General features: G+C 38.5%; 1 protein-coding gene across 1 annotated transcript in view; it reads left to right on the top strand.

Moving 5' to 3' along the window:
* Positions 1-279: 279 nt before the first annotated feature.
* Positions 280-21176, top strand: part of LOC136259407 (26S proteasome non-ATPase regulatory subunit 10-like) — a 35752-nt gene continuing 14855 nt past the window's right edge. Inside the window, exons 1-2 of the mRNA XM_066052897.1 lie at positions 280-533; positions 10133-10231. Coding sequence (XP_065908969.1) covers positions 519-533; positions 10133-10231 — 114 coding nt within the window. The 5' untranslated portion in view covers positions 280-518. The remainder of the gene's footprint in view (positions 534-10132; positions 10232-21176) is intronic.

Raw genomic sequence — 21176 nt, 5'->3', positions numbered from 1 at the left:
AAGTGACTACCACTTGCCATATGAAGATGGGCATGTGTATAATTGCATGGTAAAGGTGGCCTACTTGCCCATTGTATGGGCATGGGGGCTGTTGCAATTTGCTGTGTCTGCCTATAATAATGTGCAGATACTGTGGATGTAAAGACCAAGTTTAAAGGTTTTTCTGTCTCCTAGGCTGGCAGGCTGAGATCTACCCTTGTCGCCTAAGCCTGAACCCCTTTGAAATTTCTAGATCCGCCATTGATTTAATAAGTACAAAAAGTTGAAAACAGCCAGCTATGCAAAAAATATACACAAATATACCGGTACAACTGTAATTTAAATCGAGTGAACATGTATCTTGCGTAACTAACCTGGCGCCGCACAAGTAATATCATAGAACCTCCCGAGGAACCTCCATCATCACATCCATCTCGAGATGCATCGCCTACCCTTTCAGTAAATCACGTGAAATTCATCGCGGGACGTGGCGCATAGCTAAAAGCAACTCTCCTTCCGCTGCTTATGCTTCATACAACATGGCGAAAAGAGAGGTTAGATTTTTAAGTAACTCTAATAGTAAATGTTTGTACAGTATTTGTGCAAGGCCACTGGTAGCCTGCGTGTACAAAAATATGTGTAGCTCAATATATTCACTGGTAAAAGACCTCCAGAATCATTCTATTGATCATACGTTTCCACATATGTCAAATGTAAGGAGTTGTCACTATAGCTTATGACTGTACTTAGGTAGGTCAATGGTCATGCAAGGCAACGAAATCATTCTACATACATTACTTGTGGGCCGGATGAATTCAAAACCCACAATCAAAAACTATACATGAGTTTACAGGAATTATAATGCAACTCACAAGAAGTAAGAATCTCCAACAAGATCTTTCAAAGTTCCAGCAGATAACAAGTTGCTATGATTGTAATGATGTTTCTTTGTAGCTGTTGGGAAGACACACCAAGAAATTAGCTGGTATATGACTGGACCTGTGAAAATACTATAGGGTGGGCACAAACTACATCCTGCCACACAACCGGTCATATCTTAGTATATAGAATATTTGCATTCTGTAACTTGTAGCCATTTAAACATTTGATAAGGGCCGGCAGAAGAGTACATGACCATAGCATGATATAATTAAAACGTTTTGAGTAATGGAAGTTTGACAATGTAGGCAAATTTTATGCTACACATGCCCTATTTTTGCAAGCCCACACTTGTTATGGTACAAGTGCCAGTACACATGGGAAAATAAGAAATAAAGCAGTCAAACACTGAAACATTTTAAGACACACAAAGTCAAGGTGGATTTTTGCCCAGTCAAGACCTTAACTGTAGTTGCAGATCAACTTGCCTATGTCGCATATGCTGCTATTGGCTATATGTGAAGTTAAATTAAATGTCTATTAACTTCAAGGAGAGCATGCAATCCACCTCAGGTTATTGATTAAGTTAAATGTTCAAGAAAACCAGCACCATAATTCTGATAAGAATCTGATAAGAATCTGAACTAAAATAATTATTCTATGGAATCGTGAAGTTTCTGGCTCAACCAAAACAAGTTGATGTTGTGTTACTTCTAAAAACCAGGCGCCATGTAGCTAGCTAACTCATCTGGAATTAACTATAGACAGTATATGCTACTATAAATTAACCAACTATATATTACTACTTTAAAACAGGGTAGTTTTGGGTTGTGCAATAATATTACTAGACAGATGCTAAAAGCATTGTGGGGCAAGCCTGATCTATAGCTAAAAGACTTGTATAGCTAGCTATACAGTATAGTCAGCTTATTACTGACGTATGTTGACATGCAATTTAGATGGCTATCAACACAGCCTCACTTAGTTTATTGAAAGTACTTAATACACAGTTCTTTGATAAACTTAATGTGTTACAAATTAAAGATACATGCATTTAACACCCATCAACAGTCCTATTTTACCCGGCAGCACCTTGCTTCCCTCTGTTCATCAGATTCTGTTCCACGTGTACGCCGATCTTGCTGTCTTCTGTTCATCCACGTTCTCGCGTCTAATTCTTTCATATTGTCTTCGCCTAGCCAACCTACAGTAGTATTTTCGAAAGGCACAGGTAGCAAGCTGCACTTAGTGCATGTACCGGCTATTTGCGTTTACAAACCTTGCTTGTCTTCCTCCTCGGTTTCTCTCTCTCTTCTGAGCTTATCGCGCTCCCTTCTTCTTCTGAGCCTTTCTTCTCTCTGTTCTGCACTTTCAACAGCCATGGTCACATCGCGCCACGTGCAATAAAAGTGACCACTGTAAATTTTTGGAAACTGAATGTGAAGGTCCCGACTACCAACAGTGTGGGATTTTCCGTGTTCTTTGCGTAAACGTTTGGGAATGCGACGATCGTACGGTCCAATGGAGTACTAACAGTGTGGGACTTTCCGTGTTCTTTGCGTAAACGTTTGGGAATGCAAAAGTCGTACGACGGTCCAATGGACTACTAACAGTGTGGGACTTTCCGTGTTCTTTGCGTAAACGTTTGGGAACGCGACGATCGTACGGTCGAATAGACTACTGTAATTGTGGGACTCGCTCAGGCTCGCCCCAATTAGCTAATTCTCATATTTCGTAATTCATGAAATATTCGTAATTCGCTCGATTACATTGCTATGCACTGCTAAGGAAGCGTTTGTTAAACAAACCGCTTTTACCAACATATTACGCACAGAACTATCTTCTAAACTGTTTTATAGTGTGACTAACGTGTTTTTTCCCACAAATTCTCTCGACAAAGCCTCAAAGCTGCTCTTCATTTTCGTTCGCGTACGTAAGGGATACGCCCCCTTTCCAACTCGAAGCGATAGGCTATTCCTGGTAGTGTACGAGGCCTGCACCGTTGTTTTTCAGTTGCTAAATGCCTGAAAACCTCAAGGGGAAGGTAGTCTGAGGAAAGTCACCACACCCGTATTTCAGTCCGCCGAAAAGAAACTACCTCAGAGCAAAGTTCACCTGTGCAGAAGTTTACTACAGACTTAATTTCACTTTTACTTCTTACGTAAAAGCTGCTTTTACCGTTATTAAACAATTTTGCTCACGTGGGTGCGTACGGACAAACATAGATAGGTAGATATGTAGATAGGTAGATAGATACACACACACACTTTTACTCGCGCTTTTACAAAAACAATTAACTAGTTGCGGTTTCTATGACCAACCAATACTATTATATGAATACATATGAGGCTTGTGTGGAGGAATGGGTGTGCCAGGGTGGAATGGCTGAATTGTCTTGTATCGTTATTGTGTAGCTAACCATATTCCTGGTTTAGGGGACACGTGAGCATCTCACGTTATCCGGGAGACAATTCAGCCACTACAAATCTTCATTACGAAATCATGTGGTAAACAACCCCACAACTGTCCATATTCTGACACCCTGAACCCATGTCACATTAACCATACCAGGTTAGGCATGATCAATGGAGACAAATTTAGGTGAATTAAAGGGAGGGAGGGTGGGAAAAGCAGCTTCCCAGCTCACTACGGTTTGTCTGTTGAACGTCGCTAAGTAACCAGTTGGCGGGCGCCTCGATATTATTTAAAATTCCCGCCCACACTATGTTGGTACATGTGACTGCACTGTTGTTCATATTTCCAGATCAACAGTGCTAGCTATATGAATGTAAACAACCTTCTAGTTAACACTGTTTAACCTGTGGTTAAACTTGTATTAACTAGTTGTGGTTTCTATGACCAACCAATACTATTATATGAATACATATGAGGCTTGTGTGGAGGAATGGGTGTGCCAGGGTGGAATGGCTGAATTGTCTTGGATCGTTATTGTGTAGCTAACCATATTCCTGGTTTAGGGGACACGTGAGCATCTCACGTGATCCGGGAGACAATTCAGCCACTACAAATCTTCATTACAAACTCATGTGGTAAACAACCCACCTAAGCTGGCATTAACGATGCCAGCATTTAATTACCCACATGAGTAGACACAATGTGGAACCTGGCAACGCCCATACAAGCAAGCCATTGCATTTAAAAAGTCACTTACCCATAGATGTGATGGTATATACACAGTCAACAAACAAGTCTGTCACATTAGAACAAAAGCTATGGTGAATGCTCAATCTACCAATTAAGTAAGTGCCTTCACATACTGCCATAACTTATAGTACACTTGATGAACCTATTTGATGGTACTGCTTGGCCTGCTTAAACCTTACTATGGCAACTTATATTCACATGACTCTCATTACAATGAATTTTCTGCCCAATGTGATATAATCATAAGGAAGCCATGTTATGGAGCCAGAGACATACATGTATGCTACTATCATTGCCATTTTATTTTAATTTGAGGTGTAAAACTGATATAATAAAACATCAGGCAAGTGGGGAAGAATTCCTGCATGTACATCTGCTTGAGGCACACTGCAGCTGGATCAGTTGCAGCATGGGATAACGGGTTGAGTCTTTATTTGACATTGCACACGTGTGGTAACTCAAAACCACCAAAAGCCATTTGCCATGCATTTCTGACATTGTCCAGGGGCATTGAACTGAGCCATTCATCCACTGAGTACCTCGCCAGACTTGGCTTGGGCTCAAGGGAGTGGGAACCATTCAGCGTGTTTCATCTCAGGTTGAACCTGGAGACTGTGGATAGAACCGGGGATCCAAAGAGGTGTAAATATGATGATATGAATAGAAAAAAAAAAGTATGACAATGTTGTAAATAAGTGTCACATTTGTCACAGTAATGTAAATAAATACTTCAGTACTTCATACTAATGGATATTTACAGACACGATAATTACCAATTTATGATTACTACACTGGCTAACAATGACTACATGAACAACTAACTTGAGGTACAAGACCACTTACAACATACTATCCTTCACTATAAAAGTAGGGAAAAAAATCAGCTAAGTTTTAAATTAATGTTGTACTTGTGTCCACAATTAAAAATCCAAATAATAGCATTGTACTACTACGTACGTCCGATATCCACATTGCCTTGTTATTATTATTACAGGTACTTTATAGCATTAATAGTGTACAAGAGACTTGAGCTGTCAGCATTCTGCTCCAGTACCATTATGTTCCAGGAGCTAGGACAATAATTGTGAAGGTATTTATTGAGAAAATTGTCATTTCTCTTTAGCGAACACTGGCTTGGAAGAGTTAAAATCACTTGTAGCATAATTTGATCCAGACATGTTACAGTATCTTTTAGTGAACAGGCCTATAGGGAAGGGGGGGTTTGGAGAACCCCCCTCTTCAGCAAAAAAGTCCTCATTTTCAGTAAAAAGGTACACAATTTCAGTACTAAAGTCCAAAATTTTATTATTTTTATTGATTGAAAGTCTGAAATGTCACTAAATTTAGCCTTTGGTATCTATTTTCAAAATTTTCTTGGGGAGAGCCACATATCCTTCTTTAGCATGCCACAATGGAATTCTGTATCATACCACACAAAAGGTCCACCTTTTTGTCTAAAGAACCTATACCCAGGTAAAAGTCTGGCTATAACGGCCCTGGTGGAGCTTAAGTTAAAAAATGGTTTAATAAATTATGATAGCGACAAGCTGTAATTGCTTTCATTATAACGATGAACATAGGGTCTTTAAAGAGCATGACAATGTTGTGATCACATGTGTGCAAATTCTACAATTCATACTAAAACTTCCAAAGCTTTATCACAAATAGAATCATAGTGAAATTGCCTGTTACCCAGTATGTGATCAAAATCCAACAGCATTGTCTCTGTAAATCATTGTATATATACCAAGAAGGTGTGAGATAAGTGAATTGATTGCTGGGAAGTACATACTGTGTACGTATAAACACAAAACAACTATCTACACAATACATTAGAGAGAGTGGACAGCCTTAATGATGATCACACCCCTAAAAGGGGTGGAACATAAGGCCCCTTTCTCCATCTAAGGACTGCATGATAGTGATTAGCTTATGAAGAGTGTAGAGCACAGCTGCAGGATCCAGTATCACCACACATAAGGTGTATAATGTAATAAAATAAACATGATGAAGAGTATCCTTGTACTTAATGGCTTGTCAGTGATTGAAGATAATGAACTCTCACATACATGAGTACCACTATTTGTGATATGAGATAAGCACAGGGTGGAGCCAACAAAATTTCTGTGTAGAGAACATTTGCAGAAAAAATGATATGATGGATTGTTGCAACTGAGGGACAGTCATCAACTGGACTAGAAGCTTGCTTTCCTTTCCAGTAAACATGCCAGTAACTCTGTTTTTAAGATGAAAGATACTCCTATCACTATTACTACCACACAGCATCTTATATAGTTGGCAAGCATACGCATGCCAGCCTGTTGAGCAACACATTGCAAGCATGCCAAAAATGTATAATAACAAGCACACATGATCCACTTAAACAACACCTAATAGAAAGCATGCCAGTTGAGTAATGCATAATGGTAAGCAAGCTGAGTAACGCATACTGGCAAACATGCCAGTCACCTTCATGAGTAAAGCATACTGGTCAGCATGCCACTCCCTTATGCTGACTCCCTCTTGTGCAACACATAAAGGCAAGTGTATCAGTCTTTTATAAGCAACACATAATGACAAGTGTGCCAGTTCCTCTTGAGTAACGCATAATGGCAAGTGTGCCAGTCCTTGTGTAACACATAACGGCAAATGTACCAGTCTCTTAAACAAGTAACACATAATGGTAAGCATGCCGGCCCATCTTGTGTAGGCAAGCAAGCCAGTCCCTCTTGAGTGGCAAGTGTACTGGCCTCTTATAAGTAACACATAATGGCAAGCGTGCCAGCCCCTCTTGTGTAACACATAATGGCAAGTGTACCAGTCTCTTATAAGTAACACATAATGGCAAGCGTGCCAGCCCCTCTTGTGTAACACATAATGGCAAGTGTACCAGTCTCTTATAAGTAACACATAATGGCAAGCGTGACAGCCCCTCTTGAGCAACATATATGTTCCAATCCCACTTGAGTAATACATAACGGCAAGTGTACCAGTTAATGAGCTGTCATAGTTGAAGATGACGAGCTATCACATATACAAACAACACAATGTGTAGGAGAACATCATGATATAACATGGGTTGTGTTGTAGATACAGTGGACCCTCAATTATCCAGCCAGCAATTATTATCCAGCCAGCAATTATCCGAATTTTCTGTTATCCAGACTGTGGAGGTGACTTTCTATTACTTCTAGTACTATGATTGAGTGGAGGTTTGAGTTTCAAAGGCTGGGCCTAACACTGCTGAACACACAGTTAGATGGCAAAACTGGGCCACACTATTGGACAACACACAATGGCAAGCATGTCAGTCCATCTTATGTGACATCCAGTAAACAATGCATAATGGCACACGTGCCTGATCCTTTTGAGTAACATATATGGTGGCGAACATGCCAGTCCCTTTTCTGTAACACATATTAATGGCAAGCATGCCGGTCACACAAGCGTGCCAAGTCCCACTTGAGTAACACCCAACACTTGAATAATAGATAGTACACAATATACCAATAGTTCTGAGAACAACTAGTGCACTGACACTCTTAAAAAACACAATGTCTCATTAGAAAGAAGAGAACAGCCAGACTATAGTCGCACCTCCAATGGACAGTGGTACACAAAGTTATTTTCTCATTCCTTCTTCCTCTTCAATCAAGTGGAGTTTCAGAAACAGTAATATGAGTAAGCTGCAGTTGGTAGCATGATAAATTGATCCATCTCTGATTAGTCTTGCATAGCAACTGAAGTCTAGATTGCTGGAAAAGCATTTATACGAGTATTAAGCTGTAGCTCATATGAACATCCCTGTAATTGAACGTTACTTTCCACCACAGAGTGCTCTTGTTTGAATCTTCTCCCACATTAAATGGAAAATATCCATTGGTTTCCCACTGTAATATCAGGAAAGTATAGTTTCCATGTTTCTGAGTTATTCCAAAAGGTTGTCACAGTCAATGCGAAGTAGCTAGCCCCTCGAGGTGCCGCCCAAATTTCTACATTGAACCCACCAGTAGACAAGCGTGCACCCACGCCAAACTCTAACAAATATACACCATATTAACTACCTGCCTAGGCGTCCGTGGGCTTGTGAGTTAGTTACGTGAGCAACAAATGCAAGGTAGTTACGTGAGTACTGTAACGTACTGAAACAAACGCAAGTTCGGTCCGCATTTGCGCTCTCCCGGCGCTGTTTCTAGTGTAAACGCCTCCACCCAAGTCTAGGAGTCATTCTACTGGCGAATAAAAGTAGGAAGGTCCGTAATTCCTGACTGAAAAGCAGCTTCCCAGCTCACTACGGTTTGTCTGTTGAACGTCGCTAAGTAACCAGTTGGCGGGCGCCTCGATATTATTTAAAATTCCCGCCCACACTATGTTGGTACACGTGACTGCACTGTTGTTCATATTTCCAGATCAACAGTGCTAGCTATATGAATGTAAACAACCATCTAGTTAACACTGTTTAACCTGTGGTTAAACTTGTATTAATTTTCAGTAAACCAGGTGCGCGCCCAGGCCGGCTGTGGGCGCGCGCCTGGTTTAAAAACATAGGACAGTGAATTTTGGACTAATTTTACCTTCTCTATACATCCTCACTACCTAGTGATGTAGCTAGACTTTTGCCATATGCCAGAGTGGACAGTCATGCAACACACACACACATGTATGGACATTTTTACATCACTACATACTTTGCCTACACTGCTGACTAATATAACTTACTTTATGTGAATGCTGCATGTGTCTTAATATCCAACTAGGAAGAATCTTGAATTAAAGCACAAGGCACTTAACTATAGTGTTCTATCACATGATGACTGCACTGGCCACTAAAGCTTTTCACCTACAAACAAACAAGAAAGAAAATAATTGCTAACTGAACAACCAGTACCTACTTCATATCACTTGAACTGTCACTAAGTAGTATCCACACTACTAGACTGGTGCACATGTGTCTAATACTTCTAGGCTACTTCACTCTGATCCCACACTGATACATAACGCAAGTCTGGCAGTACTTTAACCGGTTTAAAGTACTTTCTGATCATCTTTATTTGGAGTGTTCATTTTGTATCCTTTAAATATTTGCCCATGAAAGTGTTTTACAACACATTAAGGCTTGTGTGTAAGAAAAGTACAGCACTCAGTGAGTGTCTTGACGCTTGGTTTCACCTCATATATACTAGTGGCAGTGGAAGGTGGGGGCTAGAGAGGCTGGAACCCTCCACAACTTTCAGATGAGAGGGGCAGAGCTCCTCTAATAATTACCTTGTGTAGCATTATGAGTGTATCACGTGATTAAATATCGGCATGGTTTCAAAACCAGCAGCTCTATAGTAGAAGGATTCATTGTACACATGTCGTACCTGAAAGATTTTAATTGACAATACTTTGTAAAGTTACCACCAGTTTCAATCTCGTAGTACCTATTTTTCAAAAAATATTCTGGGGGGCATGTCCCCAGACCCTGGACTATGTTTTGCATACTGAGTGTGCTTTGCACAATGTTGTAATCCCTGCAACCATGAACAAGCCTCCAGCTTTCATACAAGTAACAGTTTAAAAATTTTGAGTCCCCCCTCCCCCTCCCAAAATTTTCTACCTTCCTCTGCCTCTACATACTGTATTGGCCTCTTGATATACTCCTTCCTGCTGTATTCTCTGTACACATACAGTGGTGCTTTAAATATAAGACAATGTTTTCAAGTAAGGACAAAGGTCAAATAGTGACCTCTGGAAATGTCACTCATACTACAATTGATACCATACAATGTAATCATTTGAGGTGGAAAACTTTTTGTGGTTGATACATGTTATGAAGGTTCACAATAAAAACATTCATGGTTGTAAGCAAAACCACAAAATACACAAAAGTTTCCCCCACAGTCTGGATGTGTTGTGTGTTAATACTTTTCTATTTGGATACCTTAGTCATGTGTATTCAATATGTTATGTTATTTTATCATCTCCCATTATGTGTGGGGTAGTCATCCACTTGTTATAGGGATAAAAATTACACCTCTAACTCACCCCACCATGTTGTGTATTGTGTCCAGTAGTGTAGCTGTATAGTACATGACATGTTATTTGTTACATTATATGTACACTATAGTATACCATTGTGGGATTATGTGGTGTTGCTGAGTATGGCAGACTCAATGATGTACAACAACACCTACAGAATGGTGTGGATGTGAATGGGAAGGGCTCGGTGAGTTGATACAAAGTGTAGTGTGTTGACTTGTATACAAAGTGTTCCCATAAGTATTACCATATATGGTCATGTTTAGTACATATTAATTGGCTATCATTTAATTGGCTAGTATTTTATATTTAGTGTAGTATTCACAAATTAACTATAATGTACCATTCAACATGAGATCCAGGTAATGTGTTGATGAGTTAATATTGTACAAGTAATGTTGTACCAATAGTGTAATACAGTAACAACAGTGACATTGTTGACAATTTGTCACTGTATACTGTGGGATACAGAGAGGAATTGTGTTCAATACTAAGGGAGTGTTGATAAAAAAAGAGTAATAATAAGGATTGACAGTCAAGGATGGGATACATAATGTCACTAATTTGGTGTGATCTAGTGATGGTGTAAGAAAACCAGGAAAACGGAATGACTACCAGGCTTGGGTTCAAATACTTAGAAAAGTATTTAAATACAAATACTCTGAAAATATAAAATACAAAATAATGATTTCTCAATTAAACTTTGGAATTTTGAAGAAGGAATTAGCTATAATTGTCACAACTTACATAACTTTTTCCAAATTTCCCGAGTACAATGTTACTATTTACATGTAGTATTTAAACCAGGTGTACACCTTGTTAGTGACCACAGGCTGGTTGTTGGTAATACAATTGTGTACACATTACATCACATTGATGAGTACCTATAGTATGTACAAGGTAAGCTGGATCCTAAAAAATAACTAAAAATTAAAGGTGGATTTTTTTCTCAAGAGAGTAAACATTTCAGTTAACTAGATAATTAATAGTGACAGCCAAGGTGTCAATAACAGACACATGCCGTTTGGCTCCATTACAAGTTCGGAAAGGGCCGTAAGCATTTTATGGCTTTCCAATAGGAAATGTATGCATGGAGAAAATTTTGATTGGCTGTAAATATTATGTCAGACATTTGAACAAAAGATATTGAAATATTTTTAGCGGGTCAAGTAGCACTGCAAATGAGCCTAATTTCAAGATCATGTGTAATTGCATCCATGAGTTACTAAATGTTTTTGAGGACTCAGCTCAACACGTACATACTTATAATACTATCAATGTACTTGACTGTTAGTACCAACTTGGATAAAACATTTTATGTATGCTACAGTGAACATGTGAAAAAAATGTTGGCTGTATTGACACTGAAAAGACTCTGTAACATTTCTATAACTCTCTATAATGGTATTGTACTGAAAGTATAACAGCATTCACTGCAAATGACATTGTTGGCTTCATAAGCCATCAGAAAGAACATTGGTTGAAATAGGGCATGAATTAGCAATATCCTTGAGATGTTTATTGAGGTGAGGCTGAGAGAGCCCCACACTAGTCAAAAGATGGTAACGTCAATCCATTCACATACAATAACAATATTACACAGACAACTTATGAAGCTTATAATACAGTTCATTGTAGGCTGGAAAACTCTTTGTACATTGCCCTATACAACTAGTGCTCACCCTCAACCAAACAAGTATTAGCTGCCATACAGAGTGACTGTCGTATGTTTGCAATAAGTCTAATGTGACATTGTCAGCTGTCAAGCTTGTTAACACTTGTCTTGTTCGTGTAATGAAAAATGGCCATATTAAAGTTATATGAATTTGTACAAAGTCTATTATGTAACCAGAGTTTACAGAACTGATCCAAATTGCACATCAGGCAAAATCAAACTAACACCACCAGTGGATAGCCACACTATCATACTGCTAGTTTTGACACTTAGTACTACTCAGACGACTCGAGGCTGGTTTTAAAAGATGTGTTTTCTGGGTGGTGTAGAGATCTCGAATGGCGGTGTCTGGCCTTGTTAAGAGTCTAGCTTGACAAGAATCAGTGGTTAACTGGTGGATGGACTAAAAATGTTGGCCAGACATTTTTTCTGTTGATTTTGCTACATATCATCTACTAAGGAGCCAGTACAGCCCTATATTCTCATGTGTGGAGTCTGGACTCCAATCAAGGTCTTCCTCCATTTTGAAGTCCATCCGTTGCCCACCCTGCCACTCCCCACCCTCCACTCCTTTGTGAGTACTCGTGGTACTACTTTGTGGCACGTCAGCTTCACGCCCCAAAACATGTGAGACAAACCCAAGCTGTAGTCCTCTATTAATGCTCAGCTGGAGGGTATGCCCAATGCATCCAAAGCGAGGGGTCCGTCACGGGCTGGAATCCTGTACAAGTCATTTGGAATCCCTCGGAATCTCACACAAAATCTGGAATCTTGCCTTGGAATCTGGAATCTTTTGGTTGATTAAAGTCCGTGAAATTCCGAATAATTCCGGATATTCTAATAGCGTGCAACTCGTGGTATGCAGCTCGAGATGCAGCTATAAGCTTGTTGGCCTGTTATAGCTTGCCTTGAGCTGTTAATTTCACTTCGCTTTAAACTTACTGTGTCTATATAGGTGTTTTGTTCTATAAAGGCTTGCATAGGAGATTTGTGTGTTTTCAAGTTTGGTCTTGAGTGGAAATTGGGTCGTATTCTTCAGCTTTCCAGACATAATACAGTGACAAAAAAGTATGATAAACCTTGTAATGATCAATCTGTTGAAGTAACCAAACATATTGGAGTACTGTGCTCATGGTATCAACTTTCACCAGGTTCTGAAAGTATGTTTGAGTTGTCGAAGAACAGTACTATGGACTATCATTCTTTGGAAAGTTATGTATGTACCTTACCAGAGAGTTGTATAATGAAAGATGTTACAAATTCTGATGACACCCTCACATTCAACCATATTACAAAGCCAGCAAAACAGTCTTCTTTGACAGCAAAACAAATTTTCATCACAGAAGACTGCACGAAATCTTTGTTATCTATAGTAGAAACTTCACTTCAATCAAGTGTCCAGCAAAACAGTGTGCCAAAAAGAAGCACCTCAACATCTACAACTGGTGCAATTGTGATACCTGACAATGCTGAAAATGACAGTCAAGCCGAATCCGTAAAAGATCTTTGGACCAGATGTGGAGGGATATTGCTTGGTAGAAGGGAATTACAAAGACTTCTAAATGATAAAGAACTGTCTGACTTGCACATTAATGCCTTCCAAAACCTTGTCAAGACACAATTTCAGTCAATCGGTGGATTACAAAGCACATTATTCCAACAGAAGCAGCTACCACTACAGAATAAGCAGCAAAAGAATTTGCAAATAATCCATGTTACCATCAATGCAGCAATCAAACATTGGGCTGTCTTGGAGATGAACAATGATAGCATGATTTGTTTGTATGATTCAGCCTACACTTCAGGTGTTGGAAATGGCAAAAATATTATTGCCCAGTTGCTAAACACAAATGATGATACCTTTACAGTGAATATAATGGATGTTGGGAAGCAAGTTGGTGCTGCAGACTGTGGACTTTATGCTATTGCTACATTGACATGTTTAGCACATGACAAGGATCCTTGTAGCATTGTGTTTAAAAAAGAAGAATTACGGCCACACTTACAGCAAATTCTAGAGACTGGCCAGCTAAAAGAATTTCCCTCCTCACAGCGTCGCAAGCGTAGATCCAGAATTTTAAATACAGAAGTGTGTGAAGTGCATTGCATATGTCGAATGCCGGATGATGGTTCCAAAATGGTATGTTGTGACACACGTAACAAATGGTTTCATGCTGCTTGTGTGGAATACAATGATCAGATTAAATCGTGGTACTGTGTTGAATGCAGCAAGGAGGAGAAATCTATAGCTAGTACACATCATACTTCTGAGCTATGTTAATGATTAGATTGTGACACGTTTTGTTATTGTAGATTATACTTAAGTCCTTATAATTAATTGTACAAAAATCATGATAAATTGTATACAGGGTTTTTAACACTTCTGAATGAAAGTCGTAGAGTGGCCCGGTTGCGCATGCATGCGTCTGTACTGTCACTGGACGTTCTAGGAGTGAAATAACCTGTGTTACCATTTGAAATCCCTATCATAGTAGTTTTCATAGCAAGACGTATAATAGCGTTGTTATTTATAGGCAATTACTGGTAATAGATAGCTAACTAATACCACAAGTAGTAGATAGTATACACACGCAAGAGCAATCGCACTAGCTATGACTTTCGTTCAAGAAGCGTCAAAACCCCTCGCAAAACCCTGTAAAGCAGCTTTCTAGATCATCCTCGTGTTCTACCTTGCCTTCTACAGTATGACTGAGCTTTTCTAGCTGACTGCTAGCCTCGCTGCAAGCTTTGTTGTAACTGGATTTCAGTTATTTAAATATTTCTTGGAATCTGGAATCTTGGGTTGGAATCCGGAATCTTGCCTGAAATTTCGTGGGATTCGGAATCTCGTACAGGATTTTAAGGTCGTGGCGGACCCCTTGATCCAAAGTGAGTGAACTCCAAACTATCCACAGCATTCTTAACATTTCTAGCATTATCAGTGGTGATTCCAATAACTTTGGTGTCCAATTTCCATTCAGCTATAACAGCCGACAGCTCAGCAGCTATATTGTCGGCAGTGTGAGCACTGGTAACCTCACAAGTAGCAAGATAAAAACTCTTCATCTCCCAGTCATCACTGACAATATGAGCAGTCACAGCCATGTAGGAGCGGCTGTGGCACCCAGTCCACATATCTGTAGTCAGTGAACAGCAGCTAGCATTACTTATTGTATCTGTCACAGAGGCCTTAACACTTTCGTACTTGGCAGGTAATAGTACTCGAGTAAAGTGGGCACGAGAGGAAGGCATGTATCTCGGATCCAGTGTCTGTAGTAGTCGAAGAAACGGAACGCTGTCAACTGTTGTAAGTGGTTCCATGTCTTTGCACACATACTCCATCACCAACTCCTCACATTGCTTAAAACGCTGGCTTCCTCGAGTGTAAAGACCTTTCACAAAATAATCCATCGTTTGTTCTTTTTGCTTCGACTTTGGCGTTGATGGAGACGGAGTTGACTTAGCAAGAAGCGAGTACTCTTCATCGTGACTATGCTTAAGGTGGTGAGTTAAGTTCGTCGTATTTCCCGAGTACGGTAAAGTCTGCGAGCAAACCTTGCATACCACTTCTCTTCTGTTCAAAATTGTTCCAGTTCCATCAGTTCTAAATCCGAAATAGCGCCACACTTTGCTCTTGCCACTGGGGAGCGGAATTAAGCTAGATGCCATTTTTCCATTGTTCATGAAACGTGATTAGGGCGCATGCGCATGCAGTACCATATCGTGATATAAGCTGTTGGTTAATTGTCATCACGATATTTAAAATATATCGATATAATCGATTAATCGATTTTATCGCACATCACTACTTGAATGGTACTACATTGTACTATTTGATTCAGTTGTACACCCATAATGTCATTGTAATATTATTCAGAAGCATCAACAAAAAATTTTCATAAGTTATATCTATAATTAATGGCATAAAAAATAATTAGCTATGAGAGAAAATCCCGAATTGGCATTGTAACATTGTGGGAAAATGCCCAAGTTAGCATGTTTATCTTTTCAGTGCCAAACTAAAGATTTTCCCACATTGCTACAATGTAGAGATTTTCCCTCATGACTTCCATCACGTATTGTTTCACTACTTTATATCGTTGGAACCTAACTTACTTCATAAACTTTTGTTAGAGTATAGCTATAAAATACACATGTGGTTGTGAGGAGAGAAAGCCATTAATCCTTAAATATGACAGTTTTATACAGTATAACTTAAATAACACATGTGAGACCTCAGACACATGTAGCAATGGGTACAGTCCTTATGCAAGGGTGTGGGTATGGTAAGGGTGTAAAAGTAAGTGAAGTTGGCAATTACATAGAGGTTTACAACTAGTCAAAATCTTTTCTCGGAGGCTATGATACTTTGGTAGACAGCATCATCTAAACATTTTTAAACAGATGACTTGAATGTGGCCCATTGCAATCACTTTACAAGCCCTGCGTAATTGCTACCCAATGCTATCACAAGGATACTACAGTCCGTTAAGTACCTAAAATATAATTTTGTATAATCTAAATAAATGCTCTCTCTCATTTAAGGAAAGTATTGATATGGAAAAATAATGCCTTTGTAGCTGGCATGAAGGATAAGATGACTAATTGAAGATAAAAGGAATGGAAAACACAGAAGGCAGATATTTGTTAAAAGGCACATCCACCTCTGATGAGTTTATTGCTGTAATGGTGCTAACTGGTGGTAGTGCTACAAATATGAGTCAAGTTATGTTGAAGACCTAGCACATGTTTGCAATGTTATTAAAATGTGACCAGATTTTACAAAACCAATCCAAATTGCACATCGTGCAAAATCAAACTACATAACACCACCATTAAATAGCCACACTATCGTACTAGTTTTCACCCTCAGAAATTACTTGAGACTGGTTTTAACAGACGTCTTTTCTGGGTGGTATAGAGATGTCGAATGGCAGTATCTGGCCTTGTGAAGGGTCTGGCTTAGCAAGAATCAGTGGTGTACTGGTAATGTTGGCCAGACATTTTTTCTGTTGATTTTGCTGCATATCAGCCACTAAGGAGACAGCACAGCCCTGTAATCTCATGTCTGGACTCCAATTGTGGTCTTCCTCCATTTTGAACTTGCCCTCCCCGCCAACTCCTCCCTCCACTCCTTTGTGAGCACTCGTATTACTACTTCGGTCGTCCAACTGCTCATATTTCTATCTTATTTGGCAGGAAGCTCTGCAAGCAGCTACAAGAACTGGAAGTGGTCTGAAAGGTAATAGATTGATGCACCTTTTTTGAAAATTTTCATATGCGTGCTTACTATCCTTGGCAAGTTATGCTTGAACTCTTTAAAACTATTTATCTTGAACTTCTAAGATGCGATTTGGATTGTTTTTCCAAAATCCAGTCACAAATGTGGTCTTAAGATATTTTATGTATGTAAATACCTCATTAACAATTTAATAAAATTTTGTATTGTACAGTATGTTAACAGTACCACTTACAGGAACACAACTTGTTTGCACCAAATATTATAAACCCAAACCCACAATTAAATGTGATTTGTCACACTATATAAGTTGAGAGGTTAAATGTGTCAAGGTTAATTAGGTATGACACTATTATGTGCTGTTTAGAAATATTTTAATGTTTTATGATTCTTCAATTATATTCACAAAACAAATTTATCTTTACTTGGTTTCTCTGTTAGTGTATCTATATTGCCTAGTATGAGAGATTGTTCTATTAAGGTGTTTTCATATTCATATTGTTTTGATTGTTCTATTAGAGTACTTCAAAGTTACAACAACTAACTTCATGACTATTCTATTAGAGTATGATCTTACAATGTACAAATCTACAAAAAGTGTGGCTTTATGATGATGTATTAATACTTTTACCGGTGTATGTATCACATTATGTTGAGATAGTTTTATTTGGTATTAAACCTGTTAGTACAGATCACAAGATATCTGTACAATGTGTATGTACTATTACTATCAGTGTGATACATTGTAGACTACATACAAAAGAGATGAAACCAGAAACTAGAAACAACTTTACAAGCCCTCTATTATCTTTGGTACCACTCCTCCAGCTTAATCCACTGCATAACTGAGTAGTGAGATTGAGATACTCTAATACAGCAGTCACAACAACAGTGTATTTTATAGCTATGATCTAACAAAAAGAGTTAACAAATTAGTACAACAAAATTTAATAATTATTGATTTAATAATGAAGCAGGGTTCTAGTGATTAAAGTAGTAGTGTAACAAGAGATGATGATAAATATGAGGGAAAATCCTTACTTGGTATTGTAGTTCCACATTGCTACACCATGTAGAGGTTTTCACTCATAGCTACCGACATCTCTACTGTTTATCACTGAAACCCTACTTCATTTTTAATTTAAGATATTTTTTGTTATACTAGTTTATAAACTTTTTTCATAGACGGATCTAGGAGATACTGCTACAAGGGATGAGGGTGGGGGGGGGGGAGATAGAACAGTGTTTATTCCATTATGAGAATAATGGGACTCTAGTGCACAAGTTACCTTAGAGTCGGGTTGTTAAGCTCAAGCACTTATAATTTCCATAGTAAACTTTTTTTTAAATAATACTATCTTGTAAGGCATGTACGCCTAATAAATAATTATGGTGTTTTTAACACTGAATCACTACGTTGTAATAGAGTACACTGTAGTTCATGGTAACTGTGCTAGTGTATAAGAATATTTGACTCCATTTCTAGGTGAAATCCTTGGTGATGACAAGAATTATCACAATTCAGAAGACTGATTTGCTGTATACAAAGCCAGAGAGATAAGCACTCAAGGAGAGATTACTTTTCCAGCATTCTTCCTGTGTATAGCTTTGTCACATGTAAGGCTCACATTGGGCCATGTGCGCTTATCAGTAATGGTTATTCACAAGAAATATGTATGAGCTTAACAAATAATATGCACTTAATAGACACATGCACTTAACAATCTAACTCTATGGTATATTCATTTGCATAACTTTGTCTGGCATAGCTAGCTGGATGAACGAAAGGAATACAGTTTCTAAGACTCTAGTTGGATGTCTTCTGAGAAAAAATTTAAAATTAGCCCTCCTATGCTTGAATTCGGGAGCATTTTTGATAGCTATTTAGCTAACATAATACATGCTTTGCAAGGCATACAAAATTGATTATATCAAGCTGTTTGATGGTAGAGTGTACTAAACAAAATAAGGTAGTAGCTACTGTTACAAAAATTGTCAGTTAATAGCATTAGAATTGTGTTTGTTCTATTTAAAGTGGTGACTGCTCTATTATTAGAGTATCTCAATCTTTATCACAAAAAACATCAAATTTATTTATCTCATTTTATTCACAGTGTAGCTACAGTTTATAACTATTAAGTTGCTTTATATAACTGTTTTCTTCTATTTGCTTGTTGGCTTTCTGTACTTCTGAATATGGTTTGAATAGATGATTCCTGTTTCTAGTGCCAATATAGTCTTGTAAGTCCAAGGAGGGAAAGAGAAGGACCAGAGGAGCAAAGCCCCCTTGGCCCCCTCAGATCCACCACCTATGACCTTTTTGTTAGAGCATAGCTATAAAATACACTGTTGCCTTGACTGCTATACTAGAATATCTTGATGTCATTACTCAGTTGCACAGTAGATTAAGTTTGGGGCATGGTACCACAGATAATAAAGGGTGTGTGAAGTTGTTTACTATGTTTGGTGGTATCTTTTCTATGGAGCTAGATCATTTAGGGGCGTAACCTCAACAAGTGGTGTCATGAAGTGTTCTGATCATTTCAGGGGGCATGGTCTAATGCTATTATTACAGTATATCAGCTACTATGGTACTTTGTGTCTATATACACTCCATCAAGTAAAGTGTTGATACAGAAATTACTGCCTTTGTATGGTTTCCTGTCATGAAGAAGTAGATGACAATTTAATTGAGAATAGCAAAGTACACAGAAGTTAGACATTCACTGTTACCACTACAAAAGGTGCATCCCACTCATGAGTTTTTTGTTGTGACTTAAAGTGGTGGTGGCCTCTAGTTTTGTGAATGTGGTTTTGCAGTGAGGCAGTCAGGTGGAGGTGGTCAACACTCTACTAAGTAGTGGAGCTAACATATGTGACCAGGTCTGCAAAAACCCCATGTTAGTGCATTTTTGAATTCCATTTTATTACATTTTCTTTATCTAGATAGCCAAAGGGATGGTCAACTAAAGTTTCAGCTCTAGAAGGCAAGAAACTTCAAAGTTACAGTGCTACTAAGTGGCAACAACAGAAAAATCGATTTATACAGTGCCAATATGGAAAATAAACTACAGGTGCTTAAGTAAACAATCATAACTTACGATTGCAGTCCTCTACCAAGATGCAACTTTCACCATTGGACTATCCATGAACAGGCGAATCCATTGCTGCCTTTCCTATGACCAGGGCAATGCAAAAATGTGAGAAGAAACAATCGTGAACCATTCATCCAACACAAGGCAGACTGACACTAAACAAAGATTTTGGAACTTCTCTTGCTTTATGCTATCAAAGTTTAAGCATTGAACACTTTCCTTCAGTGTGAAAAAATGCTTAAAAATTTACGGAAATATTATTTTATGATTTCATAAATACTCCACATTTTTTTTTGCATTCTACTATAAAATTAGGCTTGTGCGAACATATGGGATTCTTGCAGATCCAGTCACATTATCAGCTGCTACTCCTGTAGGTAGTACAGTAACCACTGTAATCACTGCTTGATGTTTGGTCAACAACTGTCACTTAATTACCACAAGACACTACATTCTTATCACCCAAAGTGAAGGTTGAAAAACTAAAATTGAAAAGCTGAAATTGGGTAAATCTTGTAGAACAAGTACTAGTACTCACCTCTGGTTAATTGAGATGTCTATGAGACTAACATAACTATGATTTGGTCTCAGTTAATGAGATCTTTACTTGATGTACACCGTTTAGATCTTTTTATGGCCAAATTCTGTATAATGAAGTGATGTTATTAACAAAATTATAGTATGTGCGTGTTGAGCTGAATCCTCAAAAACAATTAATAACTCACGATTGTTACATTGCATGTGTTTCCTGTATTGCTCGATAAGTAGCGCCTCTCAATCAGCTAAGAATGTATTAAAGGTGCTTCATTTGAATGTAAGAGACTCCAGTTATGACACTGTAAACTTTTGCCATACACTTCAAAGAGGAAGCCTCTAAAGTGCAGCCCTTTGGTGTTCATGTTGACACATGTTTGTGGTGAACTCAGATGTCACACTCCCACCCTCAACACACATGATTTCACTATCTGTTATGTAAGAGGCTGTAATACACTTTTGCAAGAAAATAAACCAGTTTTTGTGTGTGTAAAACAGAGTTGCATGAGTAGAAGAGCTGAGGCCACTGTTGCATTGTATTCAGAAGATAAATGGCCTACTTACATTCAGGGAAAAGAACTTCTTCAGT

Source organism: Dysidea avara, chromosome 6 (assembly GCF_963678975.1).
Source record: "Dysidea avara chromosome 6, odDysAvar1.4, whole genome shotgun sequence".
Taxonomy (NCBI): Eukaryota; Metazoa; Porifera; class Demospongiae; order Dictyoceratida; family Dysideidae; genus Dysidea; species Dysidea avara.
Note: the sequence above shows the minus strand (reverse complement) of the source record. Positions and strands in the feature narration are given on the sequence as shown.